The 25,207-nt window shown below is 43.2% G+C and overlaps 1 protein-coding gene across 1 annotated transcript; it reads left to right on the forward strand.

Moving 5' to 3' along the window:
- The first annotated feature begins 1,418 nt into the window (after positions 1-1,418).
- PCYOX1 (prenylcysteine oxidase 1) lies at positions 1,419-24,962 on the forward strand. The gene is made up of 6 exons (XM_060117114.1): positions 1,419-1,597; positions 2,704-2,910; positions 3,936-4,110; positions 20,172-20,383; positions 20,739-20,891; positions 21,403-24,962. Exons 1-6 carry the CDS (start codon positions 1,429-1,431, stop codon positions 22,059-22,061), a joined length of 1,575 nt encoding a protein of 524 aa, XP_059973097.1. The 5' UTR covers positions 1,419-1,428; the 3' UTR covers positions 22,062-24,962.
- The last annotated feature ends 245 nt before the right edge of the window (positions 24,963-25,207 follow it).

A 25,207-nucleotide genomic window follows, 5' to 3' on the forward strand; every position in this document is an offset into this window, starting at 1 on the left:
ATTGCAAGCCATTCCCCTTTCCTCTTTCCCCACCCTACATTACATCATTTACTTGTTTACTCTGATTGTCATCTGTCTCCCTCCACTAGAATGTCTGTGTCATTAGAATCTATATCTATATCTATATCTATCTATCTATCTATCTATCTATCTATATATATATATATTTTTTTGGCGGTATGCGGGCCTCTCACTGTTGCGGCCTCTCCCGTTGCGGAGCACAGGCTCCGGACGCGCAGGCTCAGCGGCCATGGCTCACGGGCCCAGCCGCTCCGCGGCATGTGGGATCTTCCCGGACCGGGGCACGAACCCGTGTCCCCTGCATCGGCAGGCAGACTCTCAACCACTGTGCCACCAGGGAAGCCCCTAGAATCAATATTTAAAAAAATCAATATTTTCTACTGGTTTTTCTCAAGTTCCTGGAACACTGCATGCCACTTGGAAGGAACTCAATAAATATTTGTCCAATAAATGAGTCCTTTTTTGTAGTGGATTTTCTGCTTCCTTTCTCCAAGCTTATCCTTTTTTAAAACCATAATTTTATTTATCTATTTATTTGGTTGCTCCGGGTCTTAGTTGTGGCATGCATGTGGGATCTAGTTCCTTGACCAGGGATCGAACCCAGGACCCCTGCATTGGGAGATCGGAGTCTTATCCACAGGGAAGTCCCTAACCTTTCTTTTTATCCAACTTGTTTTCCTTCCACCCATACTGTTCTTCACGTTCATGTACTAGTGTTTTCTTTTCCTTTTTTTTTTTTTTGACTGGGTGGGGGTATTTTAATTACAGAAATGGGATCATATAATACCCATCACTCAGTCAGCAGTTTTTCTCACCTAACAATACTAGGACAATAGATACTGATGCTACAACTCTTTTTAATGTTTGCATAATGTTCCAGCATATGAGGTCAGTACACTACTTTTATTCATGTCCGTCACTATTTTTCCACTCCCTTCACTTTGGGGCACCCCATCCCTGGTCTCCCCCATTTTTCCTTCTACCTAGTACTATTTACCCATTCATCCTGTACCCAACAGTCCCAAACATAGTGATCACTCAGTAAAGTGTTTGTTGCACCCCTGGTCTGTTTCTGGCAGCGATTAGCTGTGTGCATTGTTTGAGCGAGAGCTACTGAAGGGAAGGGTGCGACAGAAGAAGGCACGACTGAAGAAATTAAAAGCTGGGGTGGGGCCTTTGGTGTCTCCCTGAAGCAGCGTGGGCTTCGGAGGGGCAGGGCGGGCTTAGGGGACCGAGAGGACCGGGTTGGCAGCTCTTGGAGGGAAGGGTGGCCCTGGGGTGTCAAGGTCGGCCTTGGAGTGTCAAGGGCCCGTGCAGCAGAGCAGGGTAGGTTAGGGGTGGACCTGGGCGGGGCTTGGAGGGGCGAGGCCAGCCAGGGGGCGGGGCGGGCAAAGAGCGCAGACTCAAATGCGGGCGTTCAGCTGGTCTCTCCAGTCCGACCGCGCTCCGAGAGCCATGGAGCGCACCGCTGGGCGGCTCGCCTACTCGACTGTGGGGCTGTGGCTGGGGTTGTTGCTGCTGTGCAGCTGGGGGTTCCCTGGGAGCGCCGAGCCACGGGCCCCGCCGGAGAATATCGGTAGGCGAGAAGGAGGCGGTGCGCGGCGGGGGCGGTGGGAGCGCGCCCCACGCCGGGCGGCCGCTGCCTGATGCGCCAGGCCGGGCACCCGCGACGCCCGCCGGGCCGCGCAGAACGAGCTCCCTGCGCAAGTGGAGCTCTTCCCGGTTCGCGCCTTGGGACTGCTTTACGTGCCCCAGGGACCGCCCTTTCCCGGGCGTGGAGACTTGACCACTTGAGCAATGGGCCGTGGAGGGGGGCGACCCGGGGTGGCGGGCGGGCGCCAGGCCTCCCTGCAGCCCCTGAGTCGGAGGCCTTGGGCTCCGGGGAGGCTGAGGCCCCTCCCGCGGCCTTCCCTTGCTGCACTTGTTGGGAGGTCGGTCTTCTGGCTGGTCCGGGAGCGACGGGCCAATTCCGCTCTGCAGATGAGAGGCGCACGCGGGCACAGCACACCAAGCAGCGCAGATGAGCTGACCGCGCTGACCGAGTCGGCTTCCAGTGATGGACTGGGGCGCCCTTCCCCCGTCCGCTTTGCTGAAGTCGGCCGGCTGGCACAGTCCCCTGGCTTGCACAAGTTCTCTGCCTAGGACGACTACACAGCCGAAACAGCCACTCTTTTAGTTTGAGTGGTTTTGGTGGTTTGCCCCCTGTTTATTTTGTTCTGCTTTGTTTTTTTATTCCCCTTTAAGCCGTGTTCTTTGTTGGAATCATTAACCTGTTTACATTAACGAGATGGAACAAATCAAGGCAAAAATGGCGGCCACTTTATTTGAAATGCGTCCTGGAAAGGCGCCACCTCGTCTGTTCCTTTGCATTGGGCGCACAGAAGGGTGTGCGGCGGTCCACTTGGTCCTTCCACAACCAACTGTGAGAATCTTGGGCCATCTGGCAAAAAAAAAAAAAAAAAAAGTGTAACTACCACTTTTGTCTGGGGGCAGTGTCTGTCCAGATTCATAGTTCTATCTTCACTGTGGCTGTCACTTGCCTCCCCGTCCCCAGGCTTCCCTAAATTGTTGATAACAGCCTTAAGCAACGTCTGTTGTTGATTTACGGCCTTTCAGAAACAAAGCAAACCTACAAAGCTGGTAAGAGGGAAAAAAAACCTGTTCCTTTTTTCCCCCCCATAGCGATTATTGGAGCTGGCATTGGAGGCACTTCAGCAGCCTATTATCTGCGGCAGAAATTTGGGAACGATGTGAAGATTGACGTGTTTGAAAAAGGAGAGGTGGGGGGCCGTCTGGCCACCGTGACTATGCAGGGGCAAGAATATGAGTCAGGAGGTTCTGTCATCCATCCTTTAAATCTGCACATGAAGCGTTTTGTCAAGGACCTGGGTATGTAATTTGGTCTTAGAGCTAAGCGGACTTCAATATGCATGGATATTGTTGTCAGATAGGGAACTGAAACTTGCCTGCCTTGTTAATCGTCTTTTACAGTGAAGCTGGTAAAACTGCTTTCCTCACTTTCCTGCTAGCAGTTGGTACTGCCTTAGGAGCTGCTCTGCTGTAATGGGACACTAGTTATCTGTATCTTCAGTTATCTGGAATTACAGCCATGGGGCACAGGGTGGGGATGGTTGCTGCTGTGGGTTCTCAAACCTCTGGGTTCGTGTTAAAGAATCAAAGAATGGTTTGAGTTAGCAGAAACCCTAGCATACTCATTTTACAGCTGGGGAAATGAGGCCCAGAGACTTGAGGTGTCTGGCTTAAGGTCACTTACACAGCTGTAGGTGCAAACATGTGCCTAAAACTTGGGACATCGGACTGCTTGCCTACCAGCAGAGGCACTGGACAGGTGTGGGGGAAGTGTGGCCAGCCTCTGCAGGCTCTTTCCTCAGGGAATATTGTGTAATTTTGGCCTTTTTCCAGTTATCAGAAATATCCAGTTATGCAAAATAGGATTTGCACCGGAACGGGACTGACTTCTTTTCCTTAGCTGCTTGCCACATCTCCGGTGGACGCCTCCTGGGCCTCTTTCCTGCAAGAGGGCGAGTGTATTCCAGGAGCCATTTATGCTGCCAAGAGTCATGTCTGACATTTCTGTTTTTAAGTTGAATTCAGCTCATCCTTTGGTTTTTTCTTTTGCCTTTTTAGTCTTTTTAGACTAACTATAGCCAGTCTCATTTTGATATATCTGCATGATCATCCAACCCATCTTTCAGGGAATCCGCTTTTGGAAAGTGTGGTGTCTAGTGTATCACCCACTGTTCTAAAGATAGAGCTCCTTTAACATGTCTCCTGAGAACTGGGGGAAGCCCGGATTCGCTCACTTCAGAACGTCCCCGATAGCTTCAGATTACCTTCTCTCATTTGAGCAGTACAGAAACCACTGACTTAGCTACCTTTCTTTGTTTCTACAGGTCTCTCTGCTGTTCAGAGCCCTAGTGGCCTAGTGGGGGTGTATAACGGAGAGACTTTGGTATATGAGGAGAACAGCTGGTTTATAATAAACATGATTAAACTAATTTGGCACTATGGATTTCAGTCCCTCCGGATGCACATGTGGGTAGAGGATATATTAGACAAGTTTATGAGGTAATTTCTTCTCTTCCGTTTAACCTAAGACTTTTTATTAGATGATCTGTAGGAATTATAGTTTTCTCGGAACAGTTCTCTACCTAACTGCAGCCTGTTTTTAAGATTGTTAGGCAAAATGTTTTGTATACAATACGCAAACCATTTATCCACTTCGAAGCTGAAAGGGTAGTTTATTTTTGCTTCTGAAAACATATTTTGCAAATGTTTATTTAATGTTACCAGACACTTTAAAATGCTCTACAAATATTAACTCCTTGAAGTCTTGTGACAGCTCTCTGAGGTAAGTACTGTTATTAGCTGCTTTTCACAGGTGTGGAAGGTGGAGGCTTAGAGAGGTTTCAAGTGTGCAAGTCCACCCGCCTAGTAACCGGTGGAGCTGGAGTTCTTACGCAGGCAGTCTGGCTCCAGAGTCCTCCTTCTTAATCTCGGAACTGTTTTAGTGTTGTGTGCAGATGAATGAGCTGATGTGTACAAGAGCTTGTAGAAAGGATCAGAAAACTTAAATGAGCTTTATTTAACTGTGACGTGATGTTTCAGTGAGCCAGCAGCCTGAAATATCAGTTCTGAGCCCCAAGAATTTAAATTCGGATATTAAATTCCCACACTGTCTTGTGTAGTGAGAATACAGGTGCCTCTTTTCCTTCTCTTATGTTTTTCTGTATTTTCAAAAATTTCTTTGTGTATGAATATGCATTGCTTTAGTAAGTAGGAAAAATAACATAAGATAACCAGTCTACCTTTGAAAGATACAACCTATTTGTTTTTTTTAAGGTCATTGGCATGTGCTAATTTTTATGCTGGTTTACAGTTTTAGATCCTGGAGAAACTCAGCTTGTAAATGCTAATAATGTTTCATTACTGTGACTGTGCCAATGGAATAAAATAATTGTTAAAAAGGTAAAATTAGGGACTTCCCCTGGTGGTGCAGTGGCTGAGAATCCTCCTGCCAGTGCAGGGGACACAGGATCGATCCCTGGTCGGGGAAGATCCCACATGCTGCGGAGCAACTAAGCCCGTGCGCCACAACTGCTGAGCCTATGCTCTGGAACCCGCGAGCCACAACTACTGAGCCCGTGTGCCCTAGAGCCTGCGCGCTGCAACTACCAAAACCCACGTTTTCTAGGGCCTGTGTGCCACAACTACTGAGCCTGTGTGCTGCAACTGCTGAAGCCCACGTGCCTAGAGCCCATGCTCCGCAACAAGAGAAGCCATTGCAAGGAGAAGCCTGCGCACCGCAACAAAGAGTAGCCCCCACTCGCCACAACTAGAGAGAGCCTGCATGCAGCAATGAAGACCCAATGCAGCCAAAAAAAAAATAAATAAAATTAAATCTGTTAAAAAAAAAAAGGTAAAATTACATGTCATATGACCAAGTATTGCCCAGCACAAATGTAAGAGGTGAATAGGATAAATGTACTCTAGTTTCTGTAACTTATAGTAGATAAGGATTTCTTTCTTTCTAAACATCATTCTGAGGTCAATTTCTTGAACTCCTTTCCAGCAGGTACATTAAGTTCAGCTATAGTGCAGGTTGTTTTAAAGTAGTCATTCACTCGTTTGTTCATTCACCAAATATTGAGTACTTATTATGTGCCAGGCAGTATTCTAGGTCCTAAAGATGTAGAACCCAGAACATGTCCCAGCCCTCAAAGAATACATATTCTAGTAGAGAGACAAGCAGTTTACTAGGAAAATACATAGAATTTGTGTAGAGACAGCCAGTCTTTTTTTCTTTTAATTTTTTATTTTTTGGCTGTGTTGGGTCTTCATTGCTGCGCGTGGGCTTTCTCTAGTTGCGGTGAGTGGGGGCTACTCTTCCTTGCGGTGCGCGGGTTTCTCATTGTGGTGGCTTCTCTTGTTGCAGAGCACAGGTTCTAGGCATGCGGGCTTCAGTAGTTGCAGCGTGCAGGTTCAGTAGTTGCGGCACGAGGGCCCTAGAGCGCAGGCTCAGTAGTTGTGGTGCATGGGTTTAGTTGTTCCGCAGCATGTGGGATCTTCCCGGACCAGGGATTGAACCCTTGTCCCCTGCATTACAGCCAGTCACTTTTTTTTTTTTTTTTTTTTTTTGCGGTACGCAGGCCTCTCACTGTTGCGGCCTCTCCCGTTGCGGAGCACAGGCTCCGGACGCGCAGGCTCAGCGGCCATGGCTCACGGGCCCAGCTGCTCTGCGGCATGTGGGATCTTCCTGGACCGGGGCACGAAGCCGTGTCCCCTGCATCGGCAGGCAGACTCTCAACCACTGCGCCACCAGGGAAACCCTACAGCCAGTCACTTTTTAAGGAAAGAGGGCATGTTGCAGCATCCTCAGCAGAAAAATCAAGTTCACGTGGCATCAGATACAACCTTGCCTGTGTGTATCAGTTTTCTTGACATGTAGAGAATTGCCCTTTGAGAATTTAAGAAATCACTTTTGAAGTGAATTCAAGGTATTACAGAACTGTGAAAAAGACCCAGTGAGGGGATACATAGATTATACTGTTTTTAAAAAGTTTATTTTATTGAAGTATAGTTGATTTACAATGTGTTAATTTCTGCTGTACAGCGAAGTGATTCAGTTATACATATACATACATTCTTTTTCATATTCTTTTCCATTATGGTTTAATCACAGGATATTGAATATAGTTCCCTGTAGATTATACTATTTTTGATTTTAGAAAACAATTCCCAAACTTTATGGAATTACTGCCCCCCTCCAGTGTATCTTTGATACTTGATTATAGACCGCTGACCTTTATGTTGTTTAAAGGGCCATCCATTTCTGTTTCTTTCAATAAATCAAGAACATGCAGATCTTATTTTGATAATTTTGTCATACCCTATGAGATAGTTGGGGAAAGGGCAGGTATTGATCCAGCATGTGCCAGTTGCTAAAGTAGTGAAATACTGCTGGACTTGTGAAATAGCTACTACCTGCATGTTTTCTCTTCCCTGGGAGTCTCCTCCACTGCCCCAGCAGGGAGTCTTGACTCAGTTCCAGTGCTGTAGTCAGTCTACTTTCTGTTTAATGTTGTATCGGTTATTAAATATTTGTAATATCACCCATGTTACAAAAACCAGGATTGGGAGCCACAGAGGTTGCCAAAGAGGAATCTGGAACAGTGAAATCCCCAACATTTCAGTAAAGTAGTAGTTATTAATCCTGGCTGTACATTATATTCACATGGGGATCTTTTTTTTCTTTGGCCATGCTGCGTAGCTTGCAGGATCTTAGTTCCCAACTAGGGATGCAACCTGAGCCCCCATCAGTGGGAGTGCGGAGTCCTAACCACTGGACCACCAGGGAATTCCCAACATGGAGATGTTTTAAAAATAAGAATGATGTGGGACTTCCCTGGTGGCACAGTTTTAAAAATAAGAATGATGTGGGACTTCCCTGGTGGCACAGTGGTTAAGAATCTGCCAATGCAGGGGACACAGGTTCAGTCCCTGGTCTGGGAAGATCCCACATGCTGCGGAGCAACTAAGCCTGTGCGCCACAACCACTGAGCCTGCGCTCTAGAGCCCGCGGGCCACAACTACTGAGCCCACGCACCGCAACTGCTGAAGCCCGCACGCTCTAGGGCCTGTGTGCCGCAACTGCTGAGCCCGTGTGCTGCAACTACTGAAGCCTGCGTGCCTAGAGCCTGTGCTCCACAACAAGAGAAGCCCGTGCACTGCCACAAAGAGTAGCACCCGCTCGCCACAACTAGAGAAAGCCCTCGCATAGCAACGAAGACCCAACACAGCAAAAACTAAATTAAAAAGAAAAGAAGGCTGTGCTCGACCCCTAGAGAAGTTTTATTTCATTGGTTTGTGGTAGGCATCTGGGCATTGGTGTGTTCACCTCAAGTGAATCTTGCCTGTAATCAGGGTTGAGCACCACTGGGTTAAAATACGTAATTGGAGAATATTCTTGAGTTTTTTCTTTCTTTGAATGGTGTAAGAAACCTAAAGTCCTTGCTCAACATATTTCCTCCCTTTTTTGGATATATATGACAGACGCAGTTGGCTCCTTTTGAAAGTGGCTTGTGTGATCTTCTGTAGAAAGTTTTGGGAGATTTGTTGACCAGCTTTGGGGAGGTACATTGTCATTTTTGTGCTTCTATTTCAGAGTGTGCAGAGTGTGAGCAAGAGCCCATGTGACAATAGTAAACCATGATACGTGAAAGAGGGCTCAAGCTTGTGGTAGGCAACACCCCACACCCCTGGGAGTGTGCACTTTTCTTTGCTGTTGAAGGTACTTGGGTGGAGAGCCTGCTGCCCCTGATACCCACACTTGCTAAGTCAATTTCCAGTTCTGAGCATTTATTTATGCAGTTTTTCTGGTTGGATGCCATTCTTTATTCCAAAATTCATGTCTTATCTCACCCCTTGCCTAATACTCTAGTCACCATTCATCTCTCTTTTCAAACATCTCAAGTATTATATGGTGTACACCACACACACACTTGTGTTCTGTAGTATGCATATTAGCCAGAATGTCATAGATATTCAGTCACATATTTGTTGAATTGAATCCTGTGGTGCACAAAATGGCTACCTGTTGAGATATCTTGGCTTATAGGCTGGGTTCAAGCTCATTCTTGTCTCTAGCACTTAGTGCATTTCTGGGGACATGTTAGATCCTGAACACTTCTTGATCTGAGACTGATAGGACTCATAGTGAAAGGCTTTATAAACACCCTTTTTATTCCTCAAAGGAAAAAAGTTACACCTAACAAGTCATTTTTTATTCTTTTCGTTTTCTCATTTCCCAAATCCAGTCTATCTTGAATCCTATCAGTCTTTAAAATATATTCAGAATTTCACCACTTCTCACCACCATCACTGCTACCGCTTTGATCCAAACTACCATTATCTCTTGTCTGGCGGCATGTGGGATCTTAGTTCCCCAACCAGGGATCAAACCCACATCCCCAGCATTGTAAGCACAGAGTGTTAACCGCTGGACCACCAGGGAAGTCCCGTCTGGATTGTTGGAATAGCCTCCTGTGGTGGGCTAAATAATGCCTCCCTCCCTCTGCAAGATGTCTACATTCTAATCCCTGGAACCTGTGAATGTGTTACCTTACATGGTAAAAGGGACTTTGTAGATAAGATTAAGGATCTTGAAAAGGGGAGATAATTCTTAATTATTTAGGTGGGCCCAGTGTAATCACAAGAGTTTTTATAAGAGGGAGGCAGGAGAATCAGAATGAATATTAGATGTGATGATGGAAGAAAGAAGTTGGAGTGATGCTTGGAGGGGCCATGAGCCAAGGTGGCTTATAGAAACTGAAAAAGGCAAGAAAATGGTTTCTTCCCTCAGAGCTTCTAGAAGGAACCAGCCTTGCTGACACCTTGAGTTTAGCCCAGTGAGATTGACTTTGGATTTCTAACCTGCAGAACCATAAGATAATAAGTTTGTATTGTTTTAAGCCACTGAGTTTGTGATAATTTGTTACTGCAGAAATAGGGAACTAATACACCTCCTAACTCATCTCCCAGCTTTTGCACATATGTCATCACAATCTGTTCTCAGCATAGCAGCCAAAGTAGTTTTCTAAAAATCTAAGAGTTATCACATTACTCCTCTGCTGAGAAACTTTCAGTGGCTATTTCATGCAGAGTTACAGCCAAAATCTGTGCCATGGCTTGGAAGACCTGATAGGATGTAGATAATCCCATTCATCATTTTTAAATTTCCTGTTTGTATGGGCAGAGTTGTGTGTCCTCCCTACCCCCAAACTTATATGGTAAAGCCGTAACCTCCTGTACTTCAGAATGTGACTGTATTTGCAGATAGGGTTTTAATGAAGTAATTAAGTTAAAATGAAACCGTTAGGCTGGGCCCTATCCAATTTGACTGTTGTCCTTATAAGAAGAGTAGATTAGAACACACAGAAGAGGCACCAGGGATGTGCACAGACAGAGGAAACACCATGTGAGGACACAGCAAGAAGGTGGCCATCTGCAAGCCAAGGAGACAGGCCTCAGAAGAAACCAAACCTGCCAACACCGTGATCTTGGACTTGGAGCCTCCAAATCTGTTGGAAATAAATTTCTGTTGTTTAAGCCAGCCAGCCTGTGATACTTTGTAATGGCAGCCCTAGTGAACTAATATACAGTTGGTATTCTGTGTACTCGTTCACCCATTGTTGAAAGTGGGATATTGGAGTATCTGGCTATTATTGTTGAACTGTCTGTCTCTCCCTTCAGTTCTGTCAGTGTTGCTTCATGTGTTTTGGAGCTCTGTTGTTAAGTGCATATATGTTTATAATTGTTATGTCTTCCTGATGGAGTAACTCTTTTAACATTATAAAATGTCCTCCTTTGTCTCTAGTAACAATTTTTGTCTTAAGTCTATTTTCTCTGATATTAGTGTAGCCACTCCTGCTCTCTTTTCATTACTGTTGGCATGGTATATCTTTTCCCATCTTTTTACTTTCAACCTATTTGTGTCTTTGAATCTAAAGTGTATTTCTTGTAGACAAGATAAGTTGGATTATTATTATTATTTTTTAAATCCAGTCTGCCAATCTCTGTGTTGTGTTTGGAGAGTATAGTCCATTTATGTTTAATTACTGTTGATATTTGCTTTTTTTTTTTTTTTTTTTTTTGCGGTACGCGGGCCTCTCACTGTTGTGGCCTCTCCCGTTGCAGAGCACAGGCTCCGGACGCGCAGGCTCAGCGGCCATGGCTCACGGGCCCAGCCGCTCCGCGGCATGTGGGATCTTCCCGGACCGGGGCACGAACCCGTGTTCCCTGCATCGGCAGGCGGACTCTCAACTGCTGCGCCACCAGGGAAGCCCGATATTTGCTTTTTATATGTCTTTTTTCTTTTTGGCTGCACCACATGGCATGTGGGATCTTAGTTCCCCACCAGGGATTGAACCTGTGCCCCCTGCATTGGAAGGCAGAGCCTTAACCACTGGACTGCTGGGGAAGTCCCTCTATTTGTCTTATATCATTTTTGTTCCTCTGTTTCTCCATTACTGCTGTCTTTTTTTTTAACCCATTTATCTTTTGATGGATATTTGGGTTGCTTCCACCCCTTGGCTATTGTGAATAATGCTGCAGTAAATGTGGGTGTTCAGTTATCTCTTTGATCTTGTTTTCAATTTATTTGGATATATACCTAGAAGTGAGATTGCTGTATCTTTTGGTAATTCTACTTTTAATCTTTTGAGGAAACACCATACTGTTTTCCATAGCAGCTGCACCATTTCACGTTCCCACCAACAATGCACAAGGGTTCTAATTTCTCTACACCCTTGCCAGGACTTGTTATTGTTATTTTCTGTTTTTTAGATAGTGGCCATCCTAATGGGTGTGAGATGATAATTTCTTTGTGGTTTTGATTTGCATTTCTCTAATGATTAGTGATGTTGAGCATCTTTTTTTCTTTTTTTTTTTGTAAATTTATTTATTAATTTTGGCTGTGTTGGGTCTTCATTGCTGCGTGCGGGCTTTTCTGTAGTTGCGGCGAGCGGGGGCTACTCTTTGTTGCAGTGTGCGGGCTTCTCATTGCAGTTGTGGAGCATGGGCTCTAGGCACATGGGCTTCAGTAGTTGTGGCAGGCGGGCTCAGTAGTTGTGGCTTGCGGGCTCTAGAGTGCAGGCTCAGTAGTTGTGGCGCATGGGCTCAGTTCCTCCGCGGCATGTGGGATCCTCCCAGACCAGGGCTCAAACCCGTGTCCTCTGCATTGGCAGGCGGATTCCTAACCACTCTGCCACCAGGGAAGTCCCTCTTGAGCATCTTTTCCTATGCTTGTTGGCCATTTGTATGTCTTCTTTGGAGAAATATCTATTTAAATTGTTTGCCCATTTTTAATTGCATTTTTGTTGTTGCTGAGTTGTAAGAGTTCTTTATATATTCTAGATATTAAACCCTTATCAGATACATGGTTTGCAAATATTTTCTCCCATTTTGTAGGTTGCCTGTTCACTCTGTTGATTTTTTCTTTCACTGCACAGATGTTTTTAAGTTGGATGTAGTCCCATTTATCTTTTTGCTTTCATTGCCTGTGCTTTTGTTGCCATATCCAGGTAATCATCACCAAATCCAATGTCATGAAGCTTTCTCCCTATGTTTTCTTCCAGGAGTTCTATAGTTTCAGGTCTTATGTTTTTGTCTTTAATCCATTTTGAATTAATTTTTGTATATCATCTAAGGTAAGGGTCCAGTTTCATTTTTTTGCATGTGGGTATCCAGTTTCCCAGCCCCATTTGTTGAAGATACTAATTCTTTACCCCATTGTGTAGCCTGGGCACCTTTGATGAACATTTGATGATATACATGAGAATTTATTTCTGGATTCTCTGTTTTGTTCCACTGATCTGTATGTCTGTTTTTATGCTGGCACTAAACTGTTTTGATTACAGTAGCTTTGTATTATGCTTTGAAATCAGGAAGTGTGAGACCTCCAGCTTTATTTTTCTTTCTTCATATTGTTTTGGCTATTTGGGATCTTTTCAAATTCCATGTGAATTTTAGGAATTTTTTCCAGTTCTGCAAAAAAAAAAAAAATGTCACTGGGATTTTGATAGGGATTGCACTGAATGTGTAGATCCCTTTAGGTAATCCGGACATTTTAACAATTTCAAGTCTTCCAGTCCATGAACACAGGATGTCTTTAATGTCTTTCAGCAATGTTTTGTAGTTTTCAGTGTACACGTCTTTTTGTCTCCTTGGTTAAGTTTACTCCTAAATATTTTATTCTTTTTGATGCTATTGTAATGGATTGTTTCTTCATTTCCTTTTCGTATTGTTCATTGTTAGCATATAGTGCCTTTAAAAAATATTGAGGGGCCTCCCTGGTGGCGCAGTGGTTAAGAGTTCGCCTGCCGATGCAGGGGATACGGGTTCGTGCCCCGGTCTGGGAGGATCCCATATGCCGCGGAGCGGCTGGGCCCGTGAGCCATGGCCGCTGGGCCTGCGCGTCCGGAGCCTGTGCTCCGCAACGGGAGAGGCCACAACAGTGAGAGGCCCGCATACCGCAAAAAGAAAAAAAAAAAAAAAATATTGAGATATAATTGACATATGACATTGTGTAAGTTTAAGGTGTACAATGTGTTGATTTGATACATTTATAATATATATTACATTATGATTACCACCATAGCTAGTTAACACCTCTGTCATATCACATAATTATTGTTTCTTTTATGTGGCAAGAACATTTAAGACCTAGTCTCTTAGAAACTTGGAAGTATATAAAATAGTATTGTTGGCTATCATCATTATGCTGTGCATTAGATCTCCAGAATTTATTCATCCTCTAGGTGCTGCCTTCTTTTGTTTTAGAGAGTGTACCATTTTAATTCTCTTGCTGTTTCTTTTAGAATACATATTTTTGTTATTGTGTTAGTAGTTTCCCTGGGGATTACAGTTACTATCTTAAAATAATGTTAATTGCTTAAAACAATGTTAATTGAATTAATACCAACTTAATTTCAATAGTACACAAAACTTTACTCCAATATAGCTTTGTTACCTCACCATACTTTGTGCTATTGTCATACAAATTATGTCTTTATGTTCTATAAGCTTATTAGTTTTATAATTATTGCTTTATGCAGTTTTTAAAATGTCAGATAAGGGGAAAGAATTTCAAGCATATACAGTGGTCCCTTGGTATGCATGGGGGATTGGGTGCAGGACCACCCCACAGATACCAAAATCTGCAGATGCTCAGATCTCTTACAGTTGGCCCTCTGTATCTGTGAGTTCTGCATTTGTGGAAATGGAGTGCCAACTGTGTATTTATTAGAAAAAATGTGCGTATAACTGGACCCATACAGTTCAAATCTATGTTGTTTAAGGGTAAACAGTGTATCTTTATACTGTCTTTTATATTTACCTATTTAATTACCTTTACCCATTCTTCATGTGGATTTGAGTTTCTGTCTGGTGCTATCTCAGCCTGAAGGGCAACTTTTAGTATTTCTTGTAGGGAAGGTTTGCTAGTGTTAAATTATCTGTTTTTGTTTACCCTGGATTATATTAATTTCTCTTTAGTTTTGAAGGATAGATTTGCTGGATATAGAACTCTTGGTTGATAGTCTTTTTTTCCCCGGCATTTTCAATATGTCATCCCACTGTCTTCTGGACATGATGGCTTCTGAAGAGAAGTCAGCTCCTAATCTTACCGAGGATCATTTTTGCTGGATGAGTTGCTTTTCTCTTGCTGCTTTCAAGATTTTCTCTTTATTTATCCACAGTTTAACCATGATGTGTTTAGGTGTAGATTTTTTTGAGTTTATCCTTTTTGGATTTGTTGAGCTTCCTGGATGTATAGATTAATGTCCTCCATCAAATTTGGGAAAATTTTGACCATTATTTCTTCATCAACTTTTTGTCCGTTTCTTTTCTCTCCTTCTAGGATTCCCATTACGTGTATCTTGGTATGCTTTTTGTTGTCTCACAGGCTCCGAGGCTCCGATCATTTTCTTAACTCTTGATTCTTTCTGTCCCTGATTGTATAATCTCAACTGACCTTATCTTTTTTTTTTTTTTGCGGTACGCGGGCCTCTCACTGTTGTGGCCTCTCCCGTTGCGGAGCACAGGCTCCGGATGCGCAGGCTCAGCGGCCATGGCTCACGGGCCCAGCCGCTCCGTGGCATGTGGGATCTTCCCGGACCGGGGCACGAACCCGTGTCCCCTGCATCGGCAGGCAGACCCTCAACCAGTGTGCCACCAGGGAAGCCCTCAACTGACCTTATCTTTAAATTCACTGATTCTTCTGCTGTTTCAGATCTGCTGTTGAGCCCCTCTAGGGAATTTTAATTTCAAACTATACTTTCCAACTCCAGAATTAAAATTTTTTTTCTATAATTGCTTTCTCTTTATTAACAGTCTATTTGTTCTAATCAACATTGTTTTCATACTTGCTCTAGTTCTCTAGATATGGATTCCATTAGTTCTTTGAACATATTTATAATAGCTGATTTAAAGTCTTTGTCTATGGGACTTTCCTGGTGGTCCAGTGGTTAAGACTCTGTGCTTCCAATGCAGGGGGCACGGGTTTGGTCCCTGGTTGGTGAACTAAGATCCCATGTGCCGTGTAGCGAGGCCAAAATAAATAAATAAATAAAGTCTTTGTCTAGTAGGTCCAATGTCTGGGTTGTCTTAGGGAAAGTTTCTGTTGACTCCTCCCCCCCGACCCCCCCACCCCATGTATGGGCCATACTTTCATGTTTCTCTGAGTATCTCATGATTTTTGTTGAAAACTGGACATTTAAAATAATATTAAATGGCAGCTCTGGAAATCAGAATTTCCCTCACCCCAGGTTTGTTGTTGTTGTTTGTTTGTTTAGTGACTTTCTGGGACTGATTCTATGAAGTCTGTATTCTTTGCCATGTATGGCTACTCAAGTGTGTGTGTTGGGATATGTTTGCAATGCTCTGGAGGGTGGTTTACAACTCTAGCCTTTACTTCTGGCTTGCTCAAAGCCTCAAGGTCAGCCAGAGGTGACAGATTAGGGCCTTCTCAGGTCTTTCCTGGGCATGTGACAGCCTTGTACATGGACATGAGCTTCTAGGTCCCAAGGAATGAATTGGGGTTTTTCATTCCCCAATATTTAAAAAAAAAATCTTTTGGTAAGCCTTTTATTAGCCCCAGTTGGTATCACAGCCTCAGGCAGCTGATGTTAAATTGCCACTGATGTCTTTGACCGATGCACTCAGGATGGGCTGTTTGTACAGAGCGAGCTCTGAATCAGGTCAAAAAAGACAAGCCCTAATCTAAAAAATACAACAAACTAGTGAAAATAACGAAAAGAAACAGACTCACAGATATAGAGAACAAACTAATGGTTACCAGTGGCAGGGGGCGGGGGAATACAGGGGTGGGGGACTGGGAGGTACAAGCTATTGGGTGTAAGATAGGATATAGGATGTATTGTGCAACTTGGGGAATATAGCCAATATTTTGTAATAACTGTAAATGGAGTATATCCTTTAACAATTGTATTAAAAAAAACAAAAGGACAATCCCTGAGGATAGAGCTTTTGAGTGAGTTACCAAATAGGGCAAAAGTGGCACTTCTCTGGGAATGGGAATTCTGGGATGCTCCAAGCCTGTTTTATCCCCTCCTGTGGCTGCCAGCTTGCTGGTTTCACAGGGATTGTAGTTGCAAGGCTGCTGATTTTGAAGGCCACCTTGTTGCTAGCAAGAGGGGAATGGGAATAGGGGAAGTTAAAGTACCACAAGGCTCACTTGTTCTTACAGACATTCAGCCATTTTTCTTGAATCAATTCTCCTGGGATGTTGTTTATTTCCAGAGTTCTGAAAAAGTTGATGTGGACAATGTTTGTCAGTGTTCTCATTGCTTTTATGTAGGGGCAGATGTTTTAAGGTCCTTACTCAATTATTGTAGAAGTGCTTCACCCCACCTGCCCTACTTTTTTCTGTCTGTGCCTCTTCCTGTTCTCCGGGATCTCTCTGCTTCAGCTGCAGGCATGCTGCTGTCATAAGGCCTTTGCACTGCTCTTACCTCTGTCTGAAATATTTCCCCCCACTCCTGTCCCTTCAAGGCTTGTATCCTCACCTCCTTCGGGTGTTTGCTGACGGATCACCTTCTCAGTGAGGCTTTCCTTGACTACTTATTTTTTGTATCATCTTATTTAGAGTTGCAACCCTGTCAGCTCCAAGCATTTCTAATCTTACTTTTTTTAAAATTTAAATTTTATTTATTTGTTTTTGGCTGCATTGGGTCTTCGTTACTGCATGCGGGCTTTCTCTAGTTGAGGTGAGGGGGGCTGCTCTTCGTTGTGGTGCGTGGGCTTCTCATTATGGTGGCTTCTCTTGTTGAGGAGCACGGGCTCTAGGTATGCGGGCTTCAGTAGTTGTGGCGCATGGGCTTAGTCGCTCCGTGGCATGTGGGATCTTCCCAGACCAGGGCTCGAACCTGTGTCCCATGCATTGGCAGGTGGATTCTTAACCACTGTGCCACCAGGGAAGCCCTCCAATCTTACTTTTGATTTACTTTTCTCCTTGATAATTATCATCCTCTAAACTGTCATATAATTTGCTTGCATTTCTTTATTTATTTTATTGCCTGTTTCCCCATCTAGAACAAAAGCTCCATTAGAGCAGGGACTTTTTTCTGTGTTGTACTGACTTCTGCATCCTTAGCACCTAGAGCAGTGTCTGACTCAAAGTTGATTCTCCATAAATATTTGTTGAATGATTAAATGAATGAATGAGTGAATAAATGGGTAGGGGTTATACAAATGTAGTTTAAAAAGAAAAGAAGTTTGTGTAACCAATCTGATTAGCAGAAACTACTAGTTACATCTCACTTTTTAGTAAATAGGCATTTTTTCCTTAAATTTATTTATTTCAGTTATTATTTATTTTTGGCCGTGTTGGGTCTTCGTTGCTGTGTACGGGCTTTTCTCTAGTTGCGGCGAGTGGGGGCTACTCTTCATTGTGGTGCGCAGGCTTCTCATTGCGGTGGCGTCTCTTGTTGCGGAGCACAGGCTCTAGGTGCACGGGCTTCAGTAGTTGTGGCTCGCGGGCTCTAGAGCGCAGGATCAGTAGTTGTGGCACAGGGTCTTAGTTGCTCTGCGGCATGTGGGATCTTCCCAGACCAGGGCTGGAACCCGTGTCCCCTGCATTGGCAGGCGGATTCTTAACCACGGCACCACCAGGGAAGCCCGTAAATAGGCATTCTAATGCAGGGGTCTCTAACCCCTGGGCCTCGGACCTGTTAGGAACCGGGCCAAACAGCAGGAGATGAGCGGGGACGGGGAGGGGGGTGGTGGGGGTGTGGGGGTGTGGGCTGGGCAAGCAATCGAAGCTTCATCCGCCGCTCCCCATCGCTCACATTACCGCCTGAACCATCACCCCCGCCCCGTCCGTGGAAAAATTGTCTTCCATGGCACTGGTCCCTGGTGCCGAAAAGGTTGGGGACCGCTGTAATGCAACTAGTATTGTAAAGCAGTTACAGTGCTCAGTGTTTACACGGTATATATTGTCTCATGTCACCCTCTATGAGGCCTTTACTTAGGAGGCTTGTTTGAGTGCGGTTGGGGCTCAGGTGGGAGGAGGCAGGGGATAATTTTTTTATAACATCATACTTAAGTTATTTAATTGGCTACTATTTTGTCATGCTGACCATTACAAAAGATTGCTATTCATTTTATGAGGTATTCAGTGTATTATTTTTCTGAAGAACTCAGTGTTTTCATCTTACTTTTTCCAACTTCCTAGGGACTACAAGCCAAACAGTATGGGCTGGAAGGAATTATTTTAATTTCTCAGTTTTGGCACTGAGAATTTTTCCACAAAAATATATTCAACATTTTTTTTTTTTTTTTTTTTTTGCGGTACGCGGGCCTCTCACTGTTGTGGCCTCTCCTGTTGCGGAGCACAGGCTCCGGACGTGCAGGCTCAGCGGCCATGGCTCACGGGCCTAGTTGCTCCGTGCCTTGCGGGATTCTCCCGGACTGGGTCACGAACCCATGTCCCCTGCATCGGCAGGCAGACTCGCAACCACTGCGCCACCAGGGAAGCCCATATTCAACATTTTGTATACTATACCGTTAGACAGTAGGTAATGTTGAAATGGATATGACATTATCTCTGCTCTTTAAAAAAATTACAGATTATTTTGAGAGAAGAAATTTGATGTAAAAACTCTTCTGTGATCACTGGTAGAGATCTTTCCTTGGCACTTATTTCTTCCTTTGCTTCATACACTTATCTGTGCATATGCCTGAGTACCTATTCCTAACTGTAAGTTCCTTGAGAGAAAGAAACCATGTCTTCCTCATTTTTGTATCACTTGTACCCTGAAAAAATATGTATTGAATTATTGCATGAACTAATTTATGTGAACATTTTTTCAAGTCTCTAAAGTGCAGAGAATGTCAGGTGATAGTTCCTAAAAATTAAATAATTCGAAGTAGTATCTAAGTGCTGAGCATGAGTGCTAAGTTTTATGGGACTTTTGGAGGTGATGACATTACTGTGGACTGGGAAGTTGGGTAAGACTTTGCAAAGGGTTTGGGATTCAGGCTCTGAAGGAAAGTGTAGCTAGTTGTTCTATGATTAGGGATGGGAGTGTATTCCAGATGGAGGGAAGAGGCAGTGCAGTGTTTGGGAGCAATATCCAGAGCATTTTTGGAGAGCAGTGAATGAATGGGTCAGCTGTATTCAAGTGGAAGATTGTGTGTGTGTGTGTGTGTGTGTGTGTGTGTGTGTGTGTGTGTGGTTGAAGGCAGAGGGGGATAGTGGTTCTTGAGCCTTCTACTTGCCATGTGACTTCTAGACAAGTTCTTTAACCTCTACTTTGTTTCTTTATCTGCAATTGAGCAAAGGAGTTAGTTAGACTTGATGAGTTTGGCTCTAAAAATCCATGATTTTTTTTTTAATGTCAGAACTTTAGTAAGTAACAGTAATACGCAAGATGTTTTTTGAGTAAGTGGATGGATGACAAAATAAGGGTATTTTAGGACATCTGGGAGATTCATAAATGTTTCAAAGAAGAGAAACTAGAGGCAGGTAGATCAGTTATTCACTTCAGTAGTTTGAATATAAATCCTTACTTAAGATCAGGGAGATGAGAATGAAGTAACAGAAGAGATGTTAGAAAGATTGATAAGATTTCCTTCTTAGGTGGGAGAAGCAGAGAGGAGAAGTGAAATGTTTTCATTTGAAACTAAATGAACTGAGAATGACATGTAGGATGTTGGGAGAAACTTGTTATTTTTGGTTGTGGGAGGAGAGAGGATCAAGTCTAGTGGAAAGGTAAAGTTTAACTTTAGACATGTCTAAGTGTGCTCAAGATAAGATGAATAAGACATACCTACTTCTTGAAAGGTGCTCCCAGTGACCATATTAATGCAGAAGAGTGTATATAAAGGACAGTGGCCTTCCCCCAGAGGAGGCGGAGGGAGAGGGAGGCCAAGAACCTCTGGGATACCTGGGGCAGATGGTGACTGAGGTGCATCTCACAGGATAGGTAGGGACTCATCAGAAGGACACATGAAAGTCACTTTGAGTCTTAGAATGCTATTTTCCTTCTTTATGTGTACCCTTCCCCCTGTCTTGTTTGGTGTTTAATGCCCATTTCTTTTCTGTTCAAAAGGATCTACCGCTACCAATCTCATGACTATGCCTTCAGTAGCGTAGAAAAGTTACTACATTCCCTAGGAGGGGACGACTACCTTGGATTATTTAACCGATCACTTCTTGAAACCTTGCAGAAAGCAGGCTTTTCTGAGAAGTTCCTTGATGAAATTATTACTCCTGTCATGAGGACCAATTATGGCCAAACCTTGAACATCAATGGCTTTGTAGGTAAGTCAGGGCTTGGAATAGTTATGGACATTAGTTTACAGAGTGGTTTACCTGATGCTATGGTGGCTCCTTACTTTAGGCCATGATTTGGAGAAGACTACCTTTCTTTGTGAAACCTCAGACACAGTAAAAATGTTGGCAAAATTGTGTATGTGTAAATGTGCATTTCTATGGGAACAGAGTCTTTAGCTTTTATTAGTTGAATGCTTCTCATCTGGGGGAGATTTTGCTCCCAGGGCCATCTGGCAATGTCTAAAGACATTGGAGCAGGGCTTAGCTAATTGGGAAGGGAGAGTGGGTAGACGGCCTCTTACAGAGTCAGAATTAAAACACGTTTTCTTCCTACCGCGGACAGGGGCAGTGTCAATGTCCGGTACTGATCCTGGCCTTTGGGCAGTAAAAGGTGGCAATAAACTTGTTTGCTCACGGCTCCTTCAGGCTTCCAAAAGCAATCTTATATCTGGCTCAGTAATGTCCATAGAGGAGAAAATGAGGACCAAGCAGACAGGTAAACTTGAACTTCTATTTTATTGTTCCTAATCTTCCCTGCAGAAAATAACGGCTCAGGGAGAAAAACCTCTTTCCATCTCTCACTCAGTTCCAAATGATGGAATTTTAGTTTCCCGACCAGGGATTGAACCTGCGCCCCCTGCACTGGACGGCCAGGGAAGTCCCAAATGATGGAATTTTAAATTGGAGGTGTTGTCTGTCATGTAGAAATATTCACAAATGTGCTCAAGTACAGCAGCATGACTCTTTGGATTTAAAAAACAATTTCATCCTCAAAAGTAAAAATTTCATATTTTGTACTTATTGACAAGATTTTATTTCCATTCCAAGTAGAAAATTGGCCTCATTGTAATACAAATGCAAGGGATAATTATCTTAAGGGATAAAACTTGTTTAATGCCTTAGAATTACAGAGAAACTATTAAGAAGGTATAGAATTATTTTTAGAAGGTATAAAATATAGTATGTTAGAAACATTAAAAAAATGTATGCTTCCCTATTGCCTCTAGGAAATCCCACAAAGGTGTATGAAGCGGTCTACCAAACTGGATCTGAGACCCATTCAGACCTCTATGACATCGTCCTGGTGGCCACTCCATTGAATCGAAAAATGTCCAATATAACTTTTCTTAACTTTGATCCTCCAATTGAGGAATTCCATCAATACTACGAACCTTTAGTGACAACTTTAATTAAGGGGCAGTTGAATTCAACTGTCTTTACCTCTAGAGCCTTAGATGAGTTTGATCTCGGTACAGTCTTAACCACGGATAATCCAGATTTGTTCATTAACAGCATTGGGCTCGTGTCTTCTGTGGAAGAAAATAATAATCCTCAACCAAAAGCGGACAGGGCACACGTTTGGAAGATCTTTTCCGCAGGACCTCTTACTAAAGAACAAATTTTAAAGCTCTTTGTGTCCTATGATTATGCTGTGAAGCGGTCATGGCTTGCATACCCTCATTATACGCCTCCAGAGAAATGCCCTTCCGTCGTACTCCACGACCGACTTTATTACCTCAGCGGCGTGGAGGTCGCAGCGAGTGCCATGGAAATGAGTGCTGTCGCAGGCTACAATGCTGCTCTCCTCGCCTATCACCGCTGGAACGGGCACACACACATGATTGACCAAGAGGACTTATATGAGAAACTTAAAACTGAACTATGAAATACCACGATTTCTTTCTTTCCCCTCCTGGTTCCAAATGGAATTATCACTGGCAAAAAAGAACACAGTCTGAGCAGAGATGATTTTGAAACAGATATTTTGCCATTATCACTGTTTAACAAAAGTAATCCCAGTGAATCATGAGATATACAAGGTTCTAATTAAGCATAAAGGCATATTCATGCTTATTGAATATGCATCTCCAAAATTTATTCTTTCTTTAATATCCATCAGCAGTGTTTCCCAAACTTCTCTGATCATAAGAATCATCTGGAGTTTGTTAAACGTATGGATTCTCTGGCTCCTCTGGAGTTGCTGATTTAATAGGTCTGGGGTGGGGCCCTGGATTTTGAACCAAACCTTAAAGCATTTTAAGCTGAGCACTTGAGGAAGACTTATCTTTTAGTTCGGGACTAGTTCATTTGTGCTTCGCAGCTGGATGTGATCTTCAGTCAGATACAACTACTATGGGAGGTGGTATCTTATGCCTGGCTTTAGTAATTTATATTTTTCAAAGTACATATGCCCATGCTTGAAGCCTTGACTTTCAGAATGTTCTTTTCATTGCTTCTGTCTCTATTTCATTAGGGGTGAAATTCGGAAGTCTTAGTTTAGTATAAATTTAAGATGTCATGCAAGAATCTTAAAAAGTACAGGCTATTGATTTAAGAAATTGGCCTTCTATTATCAAACCCTCACCTGAGGAGCTTTTAAAAATAGTGATAGACCTCCACAACAGAGATTCTGATTTAGTTGGTTGAGGATAGGACCTCAGCTTTTTGTAGCTTTTGAAAGTTCCTAACGTGCATCCTGGGTTGAGATTCACTGATGGTGGCGGTTTATGATGTTTCCCAAGGGTTTTTAGTGCCTTACAAGTCCCAGGAAACCCAATCCATTATCAAAGCGGGTCCATGTTGCAAAGAATGATTTCTCTCAGTGAGAACTCTCGTAATCCTGATAGTAAGATGCAGTGACAGTCTCACAGCAGAGGCAACTTAGATTACTCCAGAGCAGTTGGCACTAGAGTAGGATATTCAGCAAGACACCTTGCTTGATCAGATGCAGTGTATGTTCAAACTGTTAAATGCTTCTAAAGGTACTGTAGCATTTTGGTTGAGAAATTGGTTGCTGAAATCTTTTGAGGCCCTGGTTCTGAGCCTCAGCTGTACACTGGAATCACCGGTAGGAGTGCTTCCTGAATGATTCTAATATGTAGCCAAACTTGAGAACCAGTTCTCCATCTGTACAAACATCATGAGTGACTGTCCTTATAGTCACTGGGAGGACAGGACAAGTAAAAGCTTGTGAACTCTAAAAGTAACTGCAACCAAGTTAACATGTATTGTTTAAAAAAAAAAAAGTCCTCCAGATTATAGCAAAAAAGAGAACATTGATTCTCAAAACAATTTCTTCTCTATTACAATTGTGAATAATATGCTGATAAAACTGCCAAGATATATTTGATGTAGAGGCAGGAATTAAATTTATAGTTTGTCAAAGGGTCAGCTTTTTACTATTTTTATTCTTAACAAGTATGTTGAGACAATTCTTATTTTTCCTTTTGTGGTTTTAATGAAGACAGTTATGTAGAGAGTGTAATACTATTATGTATGTGCTAAAAGTGGGTGAATACTAATGAGGTAATTTAATTTCTATCACTTATAGACTTGTTTTGCGATAGGATATATTTGTACTTAGATCACCAATTTAAAAGGTTGCTGTTATATCAAACCCAACTCTGTTTTCCAACAGGGCATCTGAAGTTGTTTCCTCAAAGAGCAAAACAGGTTATCCGTATGTCAAGCATATTAGTATTAATGCAATTACAGCATTAAAAAAACTTTTTTTTAATTGGAAGAAAAATCCTATCAGGGCCCATTATTCCAGGAGGCCGTTCAAATCATCTTTTTACAGAAGAGACTGGTAAAAATTATGCAGGGGCTGAATGAAGGCCAAGTTCTGCTCCAGTGGTTCTCCAACTTGAGTGTGCATCGGAATCACCTGGAAGCCTTGTTAAAACATTGCTGGGGGCTTCCCTGGTGGCGCAGTGGTTGAGTCCGCCTGCCGATGCAGGGGACACGGGTTCGTGCCCCTGTCCAGGAGGATCCCACATGCCGCGGAGCGACTGGGCCCGTGAGCCATGGCTGCTGAGCCTGTGCTCCGCAATGGGAGAGGCCACAACAGTGAGAGGCTCACGTACCGCAAAAAAACAAAAAAAAAAACGAAAAAAATGCCCCCCAAAACATTGCTGGGCCTCACCCCCAGAACTTGGTTTCAGTAGGTTTGGAGTGGTATACGAAAGACTGCATTTCTGTTATGTTCCTAGGTGATGCTACTGGTCTAGGAACCACACTTAGAAAACCAGTTCAACAATTCAGCTCTGCGTGGCTGCAAAAAACACAAGCTTGTCGACATTAGTGAAGAATTGAAGAGAATGGAAAAATAAAAATGTATTGGCCTTCGTTAGTTTGATCCCTCGCTATTCTTTTGCTGTAAACATTTCCTATAAATAGGAAATACCACTTTACATACACATAAGCCACCTGTTTTATTATACTTTACAAGTACCTCACATACTGTGTGTACACCCCCCTCTCCAGTTTTAAAGCGATTCATGATTTGTAGGCTTTTTACCAGATCACAAAAATAAGCTTAAGCATTTGCTTGATAGGTTTCTTAAAGTTAGGTTTATGATACAACCATCTGTAAAATCTCTCATTTGAGTTTGTGAACCATAAAATTTATGAACTAGGTGACTATACCATGGGCAGCGTTAATCACCGTCTTCTACTCCACAAAGAACCACAGTGCACTGGAATGTTTTTCTCTGGAATTGTATTTCTACTCTTGTATTCAAAAAAAGTTCCCATGTATGTTCAAAATAAAACCATGATATCATGACTTCCTGTGTTTTACTTCTGTTGTACTATATGGTTGACTCTTCAACAATGTGGGGGGTAGGGACGCCGACCCTCGAGCAGCCAGAAATCTGTGTGTAACTTACAGTCAGCCCTCTGCACGTGTGGTTTCTCCAGTTCAGAATCCGTGGATTCAAACCACCATGGATGGTGTAGCACTGCAGTATTAGTAAACTATTAACTAATAATCCAAAATTATTTTGGAAAAAATCTGTATAGAAGTGGGCC

Source organism: Mesoplodon densirostris, chromosome 14 (genome assembly GCF_025265405.1).
Source record: "Mesoplodon densirostris isolate mMesDen1 chromosome 14, mMesDen1 primary haplotype, whole genome shotgun sequence".
NCBI classification, from domain to species: Eukaryota; Metazoa; Chordata; class Mammalia; order Artiodactyla; family Ziphiidae; genus Mesoplodon; species Mesoplodon densirostris.